The sequence below is a fragment of the Pteropus medius genome, unplaced genomic scaffold (assembly GCF_902729225.1).
Source record: "Pteropus medius unplaced genomic scaffold, Ma_sr-lr_union100, whole genome shotgun sequence".
Taxonomy (NCBI): domain Eukaryota; kingdom Metazoa; phylum Chordata; class Mammalia; order Chiroptera; family Pteropodidae; genus Pteropus; species Pteropus medius.
Window position 1 is genome coordinate 6,882,566 of NW_024349799.1, and position 19,343 is coordinate 6,901,908.

Here is a 19,343-nt window from a genome sequence, read left to right on the forward strand (position 1 = left end):
TTTAGAATTGTTACTCCATAGTACTATGAAAAACAAACCTACTACTCAGAGTTCAGTCTTTGTTTACAGTTTTCTTTTGTCTTTAGCCTGAAAGTATATACTTGGAATACTGTGTTCAAAATTTACCTGGGTTATTACTCTCTTTTCCCTCTCCCCCTGCCACCTCATCAGTGTAGTTATTCTTTGGAAAGATAATTAGTTTCATTTGTTTGTGTTTGTATAACATTTCCCCCATCTTTACTTTTATTAAAGTATGTGAAATATTAATGTTCTAAAGTCAGAACTATAGAAAGGTATGCTCATAGATGTCTGATTTTCCCTAATTTCTTCTACCCTTGTGGGTAACTAATCGCATTAGTTTCTAGTTTGTCCTTTCTGTGTATCTTTTTGCACAAGTGTTCAGGTACATAAAGATTTTATTTTCCCTTTCTTACACGAAAGGTAGCATACTATACTACCTTTTTGTACTTTTTTATAGTATAGTATGCTAAAGTATTATACTTTAGCATACTATACTATAGTATAGTATAATACTTTAGCATACTATACTATACTATAGTATAATACTTTAGCATACTATACTATATTTTTGTACTTTGCTTTGTTTTTTAATTTAACAACATACTCAGTAAATCATTCTGTGCCAGTTCATAGGGAGCTGAGAGCTTCCTCTTATGTGTACAGTGCATAGTATGCCATTGAGTGGGTGTAACATGTTTGATTGAACCATTCTTCTGTTTTATTTGTTTCTAATATTTTGCAATTATAAAAAAAGTTATAATGATTAACCTCATGCATTTGTATTTTTCTGTTATTGAAGATGCTGCTTTTTTTTACTTTAAATCTCTTCAGATCAGTCCTTCAAACTATGAAATTTTATAATTTTAGTGTAGAAACTGCTTGTTATTTCGTTATTTGAGCTTTCTTTCTTTTACTTTCAGGGAAGAAACTTTTTGGTGAAGGCTATAGTGGACTAGAATATGATTACCGAGGTCTCATTAAACTTTACAACTCCATTGGAAATTATGAGAAAGTGTTTGAATATCACAATGTTCTGTCTAACTGGAACCGGTTGCGAGATCGACAGTATTCAGTGACCGATGCTCTTGAAGACGTCAACACCAGCCCCCAGTCGACTGAAGAAGTGGTGCAGTCCTTCCTGATTTCTCAGAATGTTGAGGGACCGAGCTGCTGAGGAATAACCTCAGTTAACCAATTTACCTTTTCCCAGATTCCAGGGAATTCATACTGTGAAATCAAAACCATGTTGTTTTCTGGGGCTGGAATTTGCATTGAAACACTGGTCCAGTCCATTGACCCTATTTGGGTGATCCCTATCTTGCAGAGTGTCTGTAAGAATAAGCATATATTCAGTTATATTCAGCATGTACCGCATGTATAAGTAGTCTGGCCCATATTTTCAACTTAGTAGAACAAACAACAGGAAACTTTTCTTTTTAAAAAATAATTCATTTTGCAGAAAGCCTGAAAGAAAAAAAGAACCCCAAAATAAAACTATTTAAGAGTTTAAAAGAGTTGCATTCTTATTATGTAAGGATGATTTTAACAACTTTTTAACATATAATTCTTCCTTGTGAAGGTATTCAATACTGTACTATAAAGAAATTTTATGGGGGAATCTTTATATGCAGTATAGTAAAGTTAACACAAGTACTAATAGAAGAGGGACATCCTGACTTAGGTTTGGCTACCTGACCCAGAGAAGTGAATACAACCACTCCAGAGCTCTATTACAAAGGAAGGACTGTCAGATTCATCTGTCCTGGACCACTGTTGATTTGTAAGTAATAGGAAACCTGATAGACCAGCAGTTTTAACTCTTCGATTTTTTTTTTCTTTTGGTACAACAATGCAAGATACTCTGATAGCATTTGCTAACAGGACCACGAGGATCTAAAAAGGACCAGCCTAATGTAGAAAGGGTTAAGGGGTTATTTGGACCAGAGGCTTTAGATTATTATTTTAGCCCCTGCCTATACTTTTATCAGTAGAATAATTTCATTTAGATGTATGATAAAAAGTGATAATGCAAAAATTATATTCATGTAATAAACACCAAACTAGGGAAATTTGGCAATTTCTTTTGTCGAGGTACACAGATGGCAGTGCCATAAGCAAGTCTATAAATATCTGCTGCAGCCATCCCTCTCATTTTAAAAGTTACCCTAATAATCAATGCAGTTAACAAGTATGTTGGCTAAGAGTAATGAAATAGTTCTTGTCCGGATGGGAATTTTACTTTAGTTACTTTATGGTTTATGGGGATTAATAGAAAAAAATGCCCCCAAATAAGCAAGTCTTAGAATATTTCATTTTTATGATAAATAGTACAACTAGATAATTTTACTTGAAATTCAAGTCATATGGAAAGATTCCCTAATGATATATCTATTTTACTAACTTGTCTTTCTGTTTATTGGGTTTTGATATTTTTTTTAAGCCAGTCGGGTTATTTAATGGTGAGGTAATATTCAAATTTGAGAAGTGTGACATGTAGCAATCCAAGAAATAAAAAGATCTTTTGCTGTTACCTCAGTTCTTATTATAGTGGCCTATTTGGTGCCTCTATAGTTAAGAATCAGGGTTTTCCCCCTATTTTCAGGGGTTCATGACTTGGCTGTTAGAGATGTTACTCCTGGCTAACGCTTGGAGCAGTCAGTGGATGAGTGGATGTGTGTCGAATTTTGGTTTTTTTTCAACATGCACGTTGGGGTGAGGGGGAAAAAATCTAAACACCATATTGAATACAGAAAAATTAATTGGAGATTCCAGATAAATTTGATTTTGAACTTCCCATATATAACCTTGTTTTAAACTGTTATTTGCAGGCTTGTTGGTTATGAGCCAGTGTTTTTAAGTTCCCAGGAGGGGATTGACCGGGGGAGGTACCTAAACAGATGAAGCAAGTCCAGATCCTAAGATGATAACTATGTGATTTCAGAATCTGAGTTTATTCCTGAAATCAAGTTATTTTCAGTTTTGAAGAGTGCATTGGCACACCTGCACCTCTCCCCTCCCAGTTAATTACAATCTAATGTCAAGAGGCACTTCTTTATTAATTACCAAATAGTCTGTGTGACCAAGGACTAACATTTTTAAGTTACTCAGCTCTATCCTCACAGGCCTATGTATTTAATACCTCCAAAGACATTTTCAGGATAGACTTTGTATACTTTTGTTGGTTATTTAGAGTCCTGTGGTATGTTTGTGGTATAGGACTGTCATGGTAAATTGTTTTTCAATAAATATTTTGAAACTTATGTTTCTATATGAAGTTTTTTTAATCTATATTTTTTGGTTTTGTGCACATGTAGTATTTCCTAGGATAAAATCAAGCAAATTACTTAAGGCCTCATCCTCTCTAATTCAGTTTGAACTTAGCTCACTCTCAGTGATAAAGCAACATGTTATTTAGAAGCCTAGGATCACAGGGTGATAATGTTAACTGGCAGCCAGTTTTTTCTTAAAAAAAAAATCATTATTGGTAGTTTCCCCTTATTACCACTCCTTTAATGTAGTTTTTGGAAATCCATGCCCTTTGATTTCATGCAAATACTCTAGGTTAAGAGAAGAGATTTCCAGTTTCTGTTAGCAGTATAATTTAATATGCTATTATTTCTGGTTCTAGTGAAGAATAATACCCTAATAATTTAAAGTGTAGGATTTATCCTTTTAATAGGGATGTTTAGGATAAGTTAGGGAGGTAAATGTCACCATCATTTCTAGAGTTTAAAAAAGTCTCAAAAATTTATCTCACAATAGGTAATAGCTTCCACAAACTTTTCTCATATAGTGAGGTTGTGTGTAAGGAAGCCTACACTAACTTAAAGATTCTTCTGGAAGTTCAGCAAAGTAATGTTAAATAAAGGGTCTTTGGTCTCGTCCTCCCTGGCTTCATTTCTTCTCTCTTATTCACTCTTTTCCTAAAGTTGGATGCTACTCAGTTTAGTGCATCAGGGAGCTCTATAACATTTGTACCACACAGGTGGTCCGTCACTCCTGCATTCAATTTAATGGAGCCAGTTGGATTTTAGACCATAATGTTTATGGGTCGCCAAAGCTGACTGCTCAAAGCATTAGGACCCTCATTACCATCAAAGCTCTGTCTCTGCTTAAGAACAAATTTAATATTGCTTTGTGATAACTCTTGTGTAGTAATCCCAGTATGCTTTCACTTGTGAAAATAAAAGATTTAACAAAGACTTTTGTTCCTAGGCTATTTGGGAAGAGTTCATAATATGGTGAAAATTAAGTGCAAAGGCTGCAATCTTATAAATAATAAGAGTTGCCACTTGGCTGCTCCGTTTAGTGCAGACAGAACGCTAAACAATAAACACGTATCTAAAACATGATTGAAGCTTTGGCCATACTTTTGAAAGAATGGTTTGCTAAGTAGCAGGTATAGTTAACTGCTAGTTGATTTTTTTACCCCCCAGAATGTGCAACCCTGCTACTTCCAAACTTCTTTTTCTGGATGGCAAAGTCACTACTGGAAAAATACTTATAAGTGCAAACTTTTTTAAAAAGTTTTAGTTTTACTTTAAAAATTAACATATTTTACCTCTTGGCTTTGGAAGACCTCAGATCTTGCTAGGAAATTCATTTTTTAAAAACTGACATTTGGATTAATCTATAGCTTGAACACTAGTAGTTGTATTGTCCACAAATCTCAGGAATGTTTTAGGCAGAAAACTGGTTTTACCCTGTTGGTGATCTGAAGGAGTGTGCTTTAGGATTTATTAAATAATACTCTTCTTTACTCAATCCTAGGTATTGATAGCATGAGTGGCCTTAGTGAGTTTGTTGAAGTGTACATTTTTTTCAAAAGTAAAATTTAAGATTAAAAATATATGCTATATATAGATATCTAGAAAACTTGGTTTGTGGTGCACAAGTTAAGTGTTGGATCACTAAATAACTTGCAGGTACAATTTGTGTAACATTACTCATTTCTGTATATTCCTTTTATGGGAAGATATGTTGCCATGGTAACTAAAACTTTTCAATTTAGTTCTACTTTTATGATGTGAATGAATGCTACATTTTATTAAATATTACCAGGTCAGTACTATTTTTATACTTTATTAAGTAACGGGATATTAGTTTAATAGACTCAAAAAGGTCTTAATGAAACAAAAGCAAGTCACTAACAATTCTTTACATGAAAATCCCTACTAATAGTGCCACAATAATTTCTATAGAAATATCTAAGGTTATTGATAGGTTTTTTAAAGACAATTCTTCATTGTGTCAGAATGACCTTTTCTTATCCTTATCACAAACTTGTAGTGCCCACCATTATTTGTAAACCATTAAACCATACTAAGTATGTTTGTAACCAACATTGTGATATATTCTGTACTTGTATTGCTAAAAATGAATTATTGACTTAATAAATATAGTGTTCCTGCATTCATAGTGTATCTGTTTCCAGTTTAGTTTGATCACTTTTGTTTGGGACTTGGGATTATTTAAACATTGCAGACTTGTGTTCATTAGAGAACAGTGTGAGAGAAACTGTTGGAACTAGAACAGAAGTGCTCGGGTTCAAGAAAAGTAAGATATGTGGCAGAGGAGGCACATGGTAACAGCATTTAGAAATGGTGCCCATGAAAGTACTTTGGAAAAGACAAAACACTACATTAGTGCAGGGGAGATTTTAAACTTTACAAAAATAACTACATCATTCTTTTCCCCCGTCTTCTAACTCAAAGGCTGAAAATAGGTGATGAGACCTGGTGAAATTCTGCTGGCTTTCATAGTAGAGAAAATCGTGGGTTTGGGTGTCAGTTCTAGCTCTGCCGCTGAACAGGAAGAATCTGAGATTTGTCATCATAAGCCTCTTTGAGTTTCATTTCCTCACATGAATGGTGGGGTCATATTTGGCCTTTTAAAAAATTCCACCATGAAACAGCGTGAATCTTAAGCACTCAAAACAGTTACAGGAAGTAAAACCAAATTTGAAAAGATTATAAGGAATATTAATCAACATTTAGACAAAATCGCAATATCACTTGGAATAAATAACACTGGCTTCATCAAACCTGCCACCTTCAATGATAACAATATAAGTTTTTTTTTCCTTTTCTCCATGACTTTGAACATACTGTTCCCTCTTTTATATGGAATGCCATTCCCTCCATTAAAGCATCTGTGAAGCTCAATGGACAAGGGAGGCTTCCCGTAAGGCCTGAGTTCCTTCTTGGTGCTTAACGCAGCATTTTATTTAAAGCTTTGTTAAGGCCATTACTATATAATCACAACTTAAAGGTAAAACCATTTTGAGCTTATAAACTTTGTTGATTTGTGCATTTATTTAACAAATTTACATAGTTGACTAACACTATTCTAGGTGTGTTAGCAAACCACACCAACTTTATACACCTTTATTGTTTGAAAATTCAAGGCAAACATTAGGATGGCTATTATCTGTATTATTGGTGAGAATGGTGCTTTGTAAAAGAGGTGATTTCTCAAAAAATTGAAAATAGAATTACCATGTCATCTAGCAATCCTTCTAGGTACATACCTAAAAGAATTGAAAGCAGGACCTTGAACCAGTATTCATACACCTATGTTCATAGCATTGTTCACAATAGCCAAAAGGTGGAAGCAGCTCAAATGTCCGTAGAGAGATAAATGGATAAATAAAATGTGATATATACATACAATGAAATATTCAGCCTTAAAAAGGAATAAAATTCTGACATGCTATGATATGGATGAACTTTGAGGACATTATGCTAAGTGATATAAGCCAGTCACAAAAGGGAGTGGGGAGAGAGTAAATGCTGTATGATTCCACTTACATGGTGTATATAAAGTAGTTAAACTTACGGAAACAAAGTAGATTGATGGTTTGTCAGAGCTCCGAGGAAGAGAAAATGGGGAGTGGTTGCTTAATGGGTAGAGTTTTAGTTTTGCAAGATGAAAAATTTCTGAAGATCTGGTTATACAAAAATGAGTATAGTTAACACTACTGAACTGAACACTTAAAAATAGGATGGTAAATATTGAATTAGCACAATTTTAAAAATTTCAAGGCAAAGGCTTTCAGCTTGCATAAGCAGTTAGACATGATATACAAAGTTTGCAAAATCTGTGAGTGACTTTCTGAATTGGAATGTTGATGTAACATATCAAAGTTTATTTGCATTTAAAATCCTGCTCAGCACAGAATCAGGCTTTGTTTTTCATTCTTGATGCTACTTAAATAGTTTGAGTATTTTTCTTTCCTGTTGCTGGCTATGATCCACTGCCAGTCCATATTCTGCATCTGTTATGTTGGTGTCAGAGTAATCAAATTTCTCTACACAAGGAAAAAAAAAGACGAGTTATTTAAAAACTACCTTTGATGCTTTTTGACTGGAATGAAGTTAACTTAGTATATATTTGATCACTCAAATCTTTAACTTTTTAGAAATATGATTTAGCTAACAGCAGCTTTTATCAAAAGGTGAGAGTTCTAGGAAGGCAGGGTGCTTAATTAATATGAGAATAAGTCCAGAGCAACTGCCTCTAACCAGACTTGGGACCTTAGGCAAGATGACTATTTCTGAAGAAGAAGACACTACTTGTCTGTTGGATTATTATAAAGATTAAATGAATGCAATGCCTGGGTCAGTCCTAGGATCATTGTAGACACTGAATATGTTAATTCCTTTCTGGCTTCCTCCTCCCTTGCTAGAGGGTTATGGAGAAGAAAGAGGAGACTGAAAACCAGTTTTCTTGAATACATGATAATCAGCATGCCTAGCCTGATGATTCCATCTGCAAGATGGCACCTGTAAGACCCACTTGTCACCCAGCATCATAGCAGTTACTCAGGGTTTCCATAAAAAGCAGGACTGAGCTAAGCATTTTGATTTCAGGTCAGGTTTGTGGAGGAGGAGAGTTAGGTAGATTGTGTCCTTTTGAAGCTTGGTTCTAAGAAGTCAGAGTAAAAAAGGAGAGAGTCTCAGAAGAAAGAAATTGGAAGAAAGCTTGTCAAAGCCATACATTTCTGGGAAGCTCACAGCTGACTAGCGCAACCCAGAGCAGAAAGGTAATGCAGACAGACTCATTCAAGCCTGAGATTGCCCTGGGCCCTCAGATCTCTCTGCCTCTAAAGACACCCATATCCATTTTCTAACTTCTCCCTGATAGATTGTCATATTCCAGAGACATCTCTAATATGGATTAGGGTACTAAAATTAAACTGGGATCCCACATCTGCCACTTCGTAGCAAGAAAGCACCCATGACTTCGGGAGGACAAGCTGTTCAGTACAGCAGTATCCTTGCCTCCGATAATTTCAAAGCCATAGATAGGAGGCTCTCTGGCTGCAGACTCTCAGGGCAACTTGAGATCTTTAGGAAGCTACCCTCCTACACCAGAAGTTATACCACAAAATGGGAAACAAAGAATAAGAAAAAATGTTAAATGAGGTTCACACGAACTTTAGGGAAAGTTCCAAGAGACTATGAGATCTCTTTTCTCAACCTAACCTACTTTTCACTTCTAAAAGTTCTATTTGGTTCTTTCAGAATCTGTCTACTCTTCCTATCGTATTGTTTTATTACCTTTTTCTCCTTTTTTATAAAAACCCAACCCTACATGGATATATAGATCAATGGACCAGAACAGAAAGTTCAGAAAATAGACCCAAATAAATCAGGAATTTAATATGTAATAAATAAAGGTAACATTTAAATCAGTGTAGAAAAGATGGATTTTTCTCTACATGGTATATTTTATAAATACACTCCCACATACACAAGGACCGTTAGCCATCTGAAGAAAAATACATTGGATTCCTATTATACAATTTAAACCAAAGTTAATTTCAGATCGACCAAAGATTTAAATGTAAAAACTGAAATCCTAGTGCTAAAAGAATTTTAAATATTCTTTGAGTGAGCAAGAACTTTCAAAGTCATATAGTAGCCATAAAAGAAAGGACTGATCATTTAACTACATAAAATAGAAAATATCTACACATACAAAAGAAAAATCATAAAGTCAAAACACAGTAGCACTGGATGTGGAATCGGGAAACCTGGGAAGTCAAGATTTCAATTCAGTTGTGCCAGCCTCTAAGCCTTTGTTTTCTTTGTGGTGGAGACGAGTCTCCCTCTCAATTTTTTTTTTTTTTTAATTAAATTTACAAAACTCCCTCACAAGTATGATATTAAGATCTGATGAGATGGAGGCAAAGCACTTTGCCATCTCTCCTGAGTTACATGCATTGTGGCAGTGTTACTATGCAGAGGAGTCTACCGGGTACCCCCGAGGCCAGGATGGGAGTGCATCAGGCAATGGTCAACTATTACATCTGTGGTCATTTAAGGCCTTAGGGAAAGTATTCGTCATTCTCTAGGAGAGAGGCCCTGCTTTAGGGTCTGCCCAGTCTGGCCATCAGCGAAGCATTTTCTCATAAGGCGGCACAGGCCAAGATGTGATTTGGAGGTTTCCACAAAGGCACCCCATCTCAAAATAGCCTCCTTTAACCACCTGCTTCTGGTGTCCCCAAGTCCACCTTAGACAGACATACACTGAGTTTGAACAAATGTATAATGACATGTACCCATCATTCTGTCCTAAAAATCCTCTGTGCTGTTGGAGGGTTTTGAGCAGAGTAACATCTTATGATCTGCCTTTTTGGAAATCTGAGATCTTACTGAATTTGAGGAGTTAATAGGGCTCCAAAGCCAAACCTCACCTGTTGCTTGTTTTGCCTTCAGGTCTCTGGATTGTCCCCCAAGGCAAATATGAAGCTCCCTCACTGCTCCCTGGTTTCCCTTTGCACACACACTGCCCTGGTCGGAAGAATAAATAAAGTCCCATAATTCCTCTAGGTGGCAGTGCTGACTCACACACAGGGATGACCTGCTTTGTTTTCTTCCCAGAAAAGCCTGCACTTTCCCTGGGATCTTGTCAGTGAAATCTCTCAGGTGCAGAGAAAATTGAAAAGCCCTCAATCATTAGGGATACCTCCAGCCTGCTTGCCCTTGTCCCACAAATCCTCCCTGTTTTGTCAGCACTGTCAGGGACCACCCAAGCAAGCCTGCCCCCAGCCCACGCCTTAGCAGTCTCATCTTGCCTCTTATGGAAGGCAATGGGTGTAAGGAACAAAGAAAGAGCTGGGGCTGCCCCTTTCTTTCCCTATTTATGCTTCTTCGTACTAGTTCTTCAAGTCTAGATTGATATTCACTTTACATTTTTAAATCTTTGACGGGATTCACTCCTGAATACAAATTGGGGGAGGGAAGGGTAGAAGAAAGGATCACACACATTTATTCTGTTCCTACCCATTCCAGGACAGCACTGCAGTACTGTATGATGTTGCCTCAGGCAGAGCCTTGATGCTCCTATGTTTTTGGAAAATGATTAGACCTGCTTCCTCTCCTAGAGTTGACCTCCATCTACCTGGACTTTCTGTCTAGAAACAACGTGCCATCATCACTTCTCCTCTCCTTCCTTTCCTCCCTCCCTCCCTCTCGTCTCCCACATTTATTACCAAAAACTCAATTTTACCTTATATTATTCACCCCTTCCCTTTTATGCACATCTTCACTGACTTTGTATTCCCCAAAGGTAGCAAATACTAAAGGCTAAAAGGGTCAAACAGGTGGTAACAGAGTGAAGACCAGTCTGTAATCATCAGGGAGTGGTGGGGACTGTGGTGAACTGGAAAGAATATCAGTGAAACCTAAGCAACTATGCCTCAGCCCCAGCCAGGTGTTGTCATGTGGGAAGGCAGGTCCACATTTGGGCAGTTTTTAAAAGCCAGGATCTAAAAAATGAAAGTCGTTGTTGTTGCTGTTGTTGTTAATGTGAAAGTCCTGAGTTAATATTGGCAATTAATTCTTCTAAACATGTTTTAAACAAGTGGAAAACCACAAGGGGCAAATAAAACACATCAGTGGTCTGAATTTAGCATGCAGGCTGCCAATTTTTGACTGCCGTTTTGAACCACCATGCTATTAAGGCTATTAATGTTGTTTGATGTTTCTTCTTTGTTCTGCCTCTGCCCTCTCTCAGTCTCCAAAGCATCTCCCCAATATCCAAGGCATAGCAGCCCATTCCACTACTTGACTTCTCCCTTGTCTCTGCCTTCCCCCCACCACCTCCAAGTTTACCACAAGATCAAGTCTAGATGATTTAGACAAGTTGCCAGACTTATTCTGATGCCAGGCCCGCCTTATTCCTCCTGTGCTCTTCCCTGATAAATGAACATCAGCTCTTTTGTTATTCCCCAGAGGCCTTCCTCAGGCACCTGTATTTACCCATTGTAATGTCTACTTATTTCTCCCCCACTAGACTGTGATGGTCCTTGACACAAGCAACCACCTCTGTATATCTGTGTGGGGCACCTGCCACTCAGAAGGTGGCTGGCAAATATTTTTTAAATAAATGAAAAAATGAATGAAAGATGATTATTAGACAAGTAGAGCTGTCTTAAGGATGTTTATTTCCACCCCATTTATGTATAATTAAGACCGGAGTCTCTTTTTGATAAAAACAATTTTCTTCTTTCCCCTCACGGATCCCCATCCCCCCAGGTGCAGAGGTGTTGAAGACAGACAAGTGCTCTGGGACCCAGAGCTAGCTGGCCCTCTGTCTCAGCCAAGTCTTCTTATGGGCAGGTCTCTGGGGTTTCTGGGGCTTCTTTAATCCTCTTTCTCTTGAGTTTTGGTTGTTGAGGAAGTTTCCTTAAAGAATCTGAAAAAGGGAAAATCAGAGACAGTCCTGACGACATCACGAATAGTAGGAGACTCTCAGTCTGTAACATTTAAGGGTAGGGGGATGGTAGGGACCGACAGGAAGGACAACAAAATCTTATCTTTCATCCAACCTGTCCACAGATACTCTTGTCTCACAGATACACTGTGCGGAAAGAGACAGTATATCTCTCCAGTTTACAAGACCTCCTCCAGGCACAGAGTAAGGAAATGGCCTGCTCAAAGCGTGAGACAACTTAGGGGCACAGTGGGGACCGGACCCACGTTGCTTGAGATCTGACTTCAGACTTTTATTCCTCTCCTCTCCTCTCCCAGTTCACAGTACTTTGCTCTTGGACTGTTTCCAAACACCACTGCCATCTTTTTATTTAAGAACTGACTTATGAGGTGTCTACACACTTGCCACCCTGAACAAGCCCGATCCCATCTGATCTCGGAAGCTAAGCAGGGTCGGGCCTGGTTAGTACTTGGATGGGAGACCACCTAGGGAGACCAGGTGCTGTAGGTATAAAAATTAAAAAATAAATAAATAAATAAAATAAGGGATTGTAAGCGACAAGGTCCTTGCAATCTGTGAGGTCAACCAAGGGTTGCTTCACCTAAAAAAAAAACTGACTTATGAACATAGCGCCAAAGAAACACCGTGCACATTACTATTAATTGCATAGATAGAACTCCGGGATTATAGCCCCTTCATGGTGAATCCACCAGTGGTACATTGTGTGTTTTCTCATGTAACACACACAATGTGAAGAACACAAAGTCATCTTTAAGGTGTTCCATCCAGAAAAAAAAAATGTTTAACATGAATTCATGAAGACTTTTCATCTAAAGTCCTGTTTAAAGATAGAGAAACAAGCTTAAAAGATGTCAAAAGTAAGCAACAAGAAAAAAGCAGAAAGTGGAACGTTCTACCTAATGATAGCCTGATTTCTTCAATAGGTCAGGGTATTATTAAAAAGGGGATTTTGTTAGGGTGAAAGAGACTTAGGAGACAATCAGATGAAATGCACGGTTTTGGAAACCAGTGCAAAAGATATCTTTGACAACTGGGAAAAATGTGAATATAGAATACTTAATCCAACAATAAAATGAAATGAAAACATTAACATGGAAGTTTGATATAATTAACTGAAAAAAAAGCAAGTTCAAATCAAAATTCTATACATAGCCTGATCTCAGTTTGGTTAAAATACATGTATTTATATGCCTAAAATAACATACTTCTAAAAATACATCTAAAATACATCTAAAAATGCTAGCAGTGGTGATGACAATGTGATGTTTATGTTTTCTTACTTTTGCTTATCCATATTACCTAATTTTCTATGATATGCTTATGTTTGTAGTAATAAAATGTTATTTTAAGAATTGCATAAAAGCCAAACTTCTTAATTCACCATCCAAGGCTTTCTCTTGTTACCCTCCTGCCTATATTTCTCCAACCTGTTCTTCCATTCACGTTCAAGCCCAGACTGTCTGCTCAGTGCCTCTCACCTTTGCACACTTCCTCAATTTAAACTGTAGGCACCAAGCCAGGTGCCCTCATAGAGCCCAGGCAGGGTTCTGGGTCTCAGTAGCTGCCTTACCCGTGTCCACTGTACCTGATCTGTTCTCACCCCTGCTCTCCCACTCAGTCCAGCTGTGACTGGTGGATGAGGCCTGAGGGCTGCTGGCTGCATTAGCCCGGCCAGCAGGGCCTTCAAAGGAACATCTGGGTCCAAGTTAGGGCCATGCTCTGAGATCCTAGGTCACCCTGTTTGCCTTCACTTTCTTCCCCTGTAGCTAGGCAAGAACAGCTCGTTTTGGCCCCAGGAGCCAGTTCCAGAAGCTTGAGGGGTAGGTGGCTGCAACATCTCTCTGTACCTCAGTGCACAGGAGAGCCCTTCATAGGTTCAAACCTTGGCTGGAGCCCCTCGCATTGAAGAATTTCTGTCCCCTATCCCCATAGCCTCTGCCCAGAGAGCCAGGCAGTGCGGTCACTGAAGAGAAAGGCCCTTCCCAGGCCATCTGGCTGCACTTCTCCTCCCTGTGGGAATGAATCCTTCCCTCAGCCCATATGCCACCCAACACAGAGTGGCCATCCTGCTGCTGCTTGTCTCCTTCCTCGGAGTCCTCACTCATGGCCTCTAGACACAATCTCTGCTCTGCTTCTGGTCACACGGGAAAGTGCCTTCTGGTAAATTTTAACTGAAAAATGTGGGATTCAAAACCATGTATCACGAGACCGCTGGAGAAATTACACGGAACGCTGAAGGAAATTCAACATTAATAGTCACAATCTCTGGGTCATGGGTGATTTTCCTCTCTTAAGTTTTATACTTATCTTTGCGTCTCAAACTTTCTATAATGAGCATATCTGCTGGGAGAGGGACAAAAAAAGAAAAAAGAAAAAGAGAAGAGGAAGGAAAATGGATAGAAAGAGAGATGCAGGGATGAGGAGAAGGTGGAAGGAGGGAAGAGGCACAAGGAAGTCTGCTCCAGGTTGGAGCACACACGCTCTCCTCCAGGTACCACTCCCCCAGCTCCTAGCGGGCATCACCTGTCCTGACTTGGATCCTGGATCTCGGCTCCCCCCGCAGGGAGGCCTCGCAGCCTGGGGCCTGCATCTTGGACAGCCTCTCCTTCATGCCGCTGATGTTGCCATGCAGCCCCCAGGCGCTGCAGAGCTTGGGCAGACTATCTTCTTGGTCAGCCAGCAAGGAGCTCTCCGGAGTGCCCAAGGGGCAGAATGCCACCTGCAACGAGATCATAGTGTTGAGGAGAGTGTAGAAAAAGGGGACCATATTCTAGAGCCCCAGCCCCGCCCTTGTCAGGAAACTGCTGCAGTCTGGCTGCACCTCACACCTGCCAAACTAGAAAGATGGAGTCACAGAAGCAGGAGAGAAAGGATCATGACGACATTGAGGGTAGGCTGCCAACTATTTCTTCTTGGATGGTTCTTTACTTTGAGATATGTCCTCTGTTTCTTTTTCGAGTGATAGTGTCGTATGTGTTTGTAACGAAACAATGTTTTAAAGTCCTTTGCAAAATTAAAATTGAGAGCCTGAAAATATCTTTTGAAATTTTCCTGGCGGCTGACATTCAGGAATCACTAAAATGGCAGTTCTTCCTATTCAGAGGAAGCATCACCGAAACATGATCTATCCATTCAGGTTCAGAGGAAGAAACGGAGACCCAGAGAGGGAGATGATTTGGTTAAAGCTGCACAGCTTGGGGTGGGAGGGTAATGGTAAGAGCAGGGCTTTCCTCTGAGCCAGATCATGTTGGAACCTGGCTCTTCTCTCTCACTCGCTATGTGGTCTCAGTCAAGTTACTTTATCGCCCTGCGTTTGGCATCTTCATGAACACACTGTGGGCAATAATTCTAATTACCACTTAGGGTTACTTTTGCAGATTACAGGAGGGAACATAAAGTTCCTGGCACATCAGAAACTGTTACCTATGTTTATTAGTTTGGACTGGTGGTTCTCAAAGTAGGGTGCTCTGTGAACTCCTGAGGATCCCTGATATTTTGACTTCACAGCCCCCCCTAAAAAGTGAGGTCCACTCAAAAATGTAAGAGAAACCACTGGAATTTCATGTAACCTAATGTGAAAATTTCATTAATACAAATCTGAAAAGGCTACATACTATATGATTCCAACTAAAAGTCATTCTATAGGGACCGTAGAAAGGTCAACGGTTGCCAGCAGTTTGGTGGGAAGGATGGAGAATAGGTGGAGCACAGGGTGGAGGTGGGGGTGGTGAGGGCCGCGAAAAACTATTCTGTATGATACTATAATGGTGAATACATACCATCATACATTTGTCAAAACTTGTAAAATGTACAACTCAAAGTGCACACCCTAATGTAACCTAAGGACATTATAAGTTAATGATGTATCAATATTGGCTGACTGATAATAACAAATGTACCACTTTAATGTAAGATGCTAAAAAATAGGGGGGAAAAAGGGGGTGGATGGGAACTCTCTGTACTTTCTCCTCAATTTTTCCATAAACTTAATACTGTTTAAAAATGTTCAATGATATGATTTTGGATTGCTACTTGTCGATTTTTGGTGTGGCATCAAAGAAAAATATCCACAGTTATCTGAAAATGCTAATTAAATACTTCTTTTTCCAACTATATATCTGTATAAGGCTGGGTTTTCTTCATGTACTTCAACCAAATCAATATGTCATAAGAGACTGACCACAGAGGCAGATATGAGAATCCAGCTTTCTTCTATTAAGTCAGACACTAAAGAGATGTGCAAAAATGTAAAACAATGCCACTCTTCTCATTAAATTATTTTGTTTTGGAAAATAAAGTTATGTCTCATAAAAATTACTTATGTTAACATGTAAGGGGCTACTCATTTTTATTTTTAAATGGATTAGTGGATATATATTTTGATTTTTTTCTTTAGCTTTAATTTCTAATAGGGCAAATCTCAATAGACATAACCTACATAAACAAATGCTTTTGGGGGCATTTTTAAGAGGGTAGAAGTGACCCGAGACCAAAATGTTAGAGAATCACTGGTTTTGGACAAAGCCAGGTCAGGCTCTGTCAACAGTCCCCAGAGCCTTTTTCAAGCTGACTGTGACTTTCTGCCTGGCCTCACCCGCCACCACCCATGGCTCCACAGGCATGTTGCTGATTCTGCTAACATCAGGATGTGAGTGTCGCGGTTGAAGACATAGCAGAAACTTGAAGCTGAGTCTCTGCCCTCTTTGGCCCCATTTTTTGCCCACTGCAAGGGTAAAGGTAAGGGCAGTGGGGTCTTCCTCAGGTGCTGAGCTGTGGAAAGGACTGAGGGATACTGGTTGTATCAGAGGGCCCCCTCAGTCCCAGGCCTCCCCACATAACCCAAGAACATACCAACCACCTCCCAGCCAGGCCCAGGAGGGGCTTTCCCGCACGCCTCACCAGGAGCTTGGTGTTCTGATTGCTCTTGGTGTACTTGTAGAGCCTGCGCAGCTCCTTCGCCTCCAACTCTGAGAAGAGGGAGACAAATCTCCAGAGCATCCTGCAGGGTGGAAACCCAAGGATGAGGGATGCAGAGCTCAGCCCTTCTCCCTCCAGCATTTGTCTTGTGGCCAGGACCACTCAGGGAAAAATGGGCCACATGCTGCCTCCTTGGTTTTTGGTCGGGGATATGGAGTAACCAGACCTTGACTACCCCAACCTGGTAAGGAGGACCCATACCACACAATAGTTATTCAATCAGAGATCATTCTCAGGGCCAGGAGGGTTCTTTGTCCACTATGTATACAGCTGCAGAGAATTAATGCTGCTCTGAGTGACCAGAGATCCCTGTTTTCTCCACTCCATCTTCACCACACTCGCTCCAGGATCCTGACTCTTTGACATAAAGGACTAGGGGATCTTGACTGAGGTTTGACCTTGAATCTAGAGGGGATGACACAGGGGTGGGTATAGTGGGAAAGGCGAGGAGGCTGCCTTACTTCTTCCAGTGCTTGATTTCCCAGGTTCGGCAGCAGTGCTGCAGAAAGGTGTTGATGTGATCCCCTAGGACCACCAGGCTCTGCTTCATGTACTTCAGCCTCTTCTTCTGGGGAAGGTCCTTGGGCAGGTGTAACTTCCGCAGAAACTTTTTCAGTGGCCTTAGATATTCTTTACACTGAGGAGGCAACAGGTAAAGTGAGGGGCCATAGGAGAAAAGGAGAGGCAGATGGGAAGCCCCACGTAACCAGCAGTTTGGCCCAGCTGCAGTCCTTGTGGCCCAGGAAGGGTTACACGTGTTAAGTGAAGAGGCTTCAGTCAACCTCTTATCTCACTTTTCCCCCAAGAGTGTGACAAGTGGGGCAATGAGCTATGGGTCTGAGGCCTGCCAACTTCTGACTCAGGTCTCCTGATCTGTGGGGAACAGAGGACAGGGTCCTGGGCTGGCCCCTTACTCACAATTTTGAAGGTATCCTGGTCCAGGCCCTTTGCATGGCGCACAAGTGAGTCTCCAGGGGAGACGGTGCTGGAGATCCTCTCTAAGCAGGGTACATCTGTCACCTGGGAGGAGGCAGGTCAGCTGAGGGGTTTGGGCTACTGCTCCTGAGGGGGCAGTTCTGGACAACCACTCGCCCAAGTGCCAGCCAAAGCCCTTCCTCTTTTCCCCTATGACCTCTTCTTTGAGCCAGCACTGAGGGAAGTGAGTCCTGGGCGAAGAAACCTACCTCTGAGAATCCCTGTTTAGAGTACCTAGAATGCCCAATGCATTTCTTTTACAATAATTATAGCATAGTATACTAGCCAACTTTTCAAGGCACTTAAACTCATTTTATTCTCCCGCAAATTCTGTGAGCTAAGATATCATTCTTCCTGGTTAGAGATGAGGACACTAAGGCACCAAGAGATTTAAGTAACTCCTTGGGGGAAGGAACAAGGATTCATTTACTCATTCCTTCAGCAAACATTTATTGAATGCCTAAGTTTCAGGCCCACCTCTTCGTATCCTTAGCCCTTAGCTTTATGCCATGTTAATGGGCACTACGTGTGATGGTAATGGTAATAGTGAGAAGGACATTTCTGATAGATAAGTGTGGAGAGAGGAGGCATGAAAGCTGAAAATTAATGAAGACAAAGGGTGAAATAATACTTGGAGTCAAAATACAAGATTAGATGGACATGGCCGGATTTGCACCCAACCTTTCAAAAACATCTCAGAAAAGTGGACATTGATCCTTCCTGTTTTCAGGGGAAACAAGGAAGATCCAGACTCAGACCACTGAAGGGAGAAATCAGGGAAAAGGAGAGAAGTAGATGGAAAGGGTATGAGACACAGGCTCCTTCAGCCCCAGAGAGAGGGGATTCTGGCCGATCGGCTTTATAAAATCTACCACACACACCACACCACACATACAGACCATAATGTATGTACACACACACACACACACACACACACACACACACACACACACACACACACACGAAAGCCCTTGTTTCTCCATAACCAACAATCATCTTGCTGAGAATATATGTCCTTGGAAAACATCTGTTTGAATTAACCTTTTTTTGTTCTTTTCGTCTCTTGCTAACTCATGTACCTTGCCAATATTCCTTCTTCACCTCTTCTTTGAATTTCATATTCTCTGCTTTCTAAAACTAGCTCCTCAAGGACTCTCTTTTCCTCCCACCCCCACATCTCCAGTGGCTTCACCTTCTCTAGTGGCTTGTCCCCTTCACCCTCTTGCCCATCTGAGGCTTCCATCTCAACAAATGTGCTTGTGGGCTCCAGAGTGGCACTCCTCACGTCTGCTCAGGCTTCTGACCTACTGCTTCTGTGACCTGAGTGTCTCAGGGAGTGGGCAGGTAGGCTCCAGAACCCGGAGCAAAACCATGGCAACTGCCAACACACAGCCCATCCCCCCCTACCCTAATTCCTAGGGGTAGATACCAGCCATCGCCTTCAACTGGGAATTGGACTACAAAGATAAGTAAGCAAGATGTGCTGGGAAGCCCCAGGACTTTGTCAGAGCTCACAGCTGCCCAGGAGAGGCTGGCACCCCTTCTCCCAAGAGAATTGTCAGATGGCGTTGATTTTGAACCCTCGTAAGGCTTTTGAAGTAACTTTCCTGCGTGTATCCCATTCACGC

General features: G+C 40.4%; 2 protein-coding genes and 1 pseudogene across 2 annotated transcripts in view; 2 read left to right on the plus strand and 1 right to left on the minus strand.

Annotated features, from left to right (window-relative positions):
• The window catches only part of APPBP2 (amyloid beta precursor protein binding protein 2), a 47,608-nt gene extending 42,175 nt beyond the window's left edge, over positions 1-5,433 (plus strand). The window contains exon 13 of the mRNA XM_039885844.1: positions 942-5,433. Within this exon, the coding sequence (XP_039741778.1) occupies positions 942-1,195 (254 nt within the window). The 3' untranslated portion in view covers positions 1,196-5,433. The remainder of the gene's footprint in view (positions 1-941) is intronic.
• Positions 5,434-11,459: 6,026 nt separating this feature from the next.
• CHCT1 (CHD1 helical C-terminal domain containing 1) lies at positions 11,460-19,098 on the minus strand. The gene is made up of 6 exons (XM_039885846.1): positions 18,908-19,098; positions 17,659-17,760; positions 17,202-17,377; positions 16,663-16,762; positions 14,287-14,482; positions 11,460-11,724 (listed from the first exon to the last, which is right to left on the minus strand). Exons 1-6 carry the CDS (start codon positions 18,956-18,958, stop codon positions 11,639-11,641), a joined length of 711 nt encoding a protein of 236 aa, XP_039741780.1. The 5' UTR covers positions 18,959-19,098; the 3' UTR covers positions 11,460-11,638.
• LOC120621218 (uncharacterized) lies at positions 12,134-12,252 on the plus strand (annotated as a pseudogene).
• Positions 19,099-19,343: the final 245 nt, after the last annotated feature.

Excerpts from the sequence above, each read along its gene's own strand:
- CHCT1 (XM_039885846.1), bottom strand. The coding sequence starts at position 18,958 with ATGGAAGCCTCAGATGGGCAAGAGGGTGAAGGGGACAAGCCACTAGAG. Across the intron at positions 17,761-18,907 it reads GGGACAAGCCACTAGAGAAG|GTGACAGATGTACCCTGCTT; the intron begins GTGAAGCCACTG and ends GCCTCCTCCCAG. Across the intron at positions 17,378-17,658 it reads ACCAGGATACCTTCAAAATT|TGTAAAGAATATCTAAGGCC; the intron begins GTGAGTAAGGGG and ends TTGCCTCCTCAG.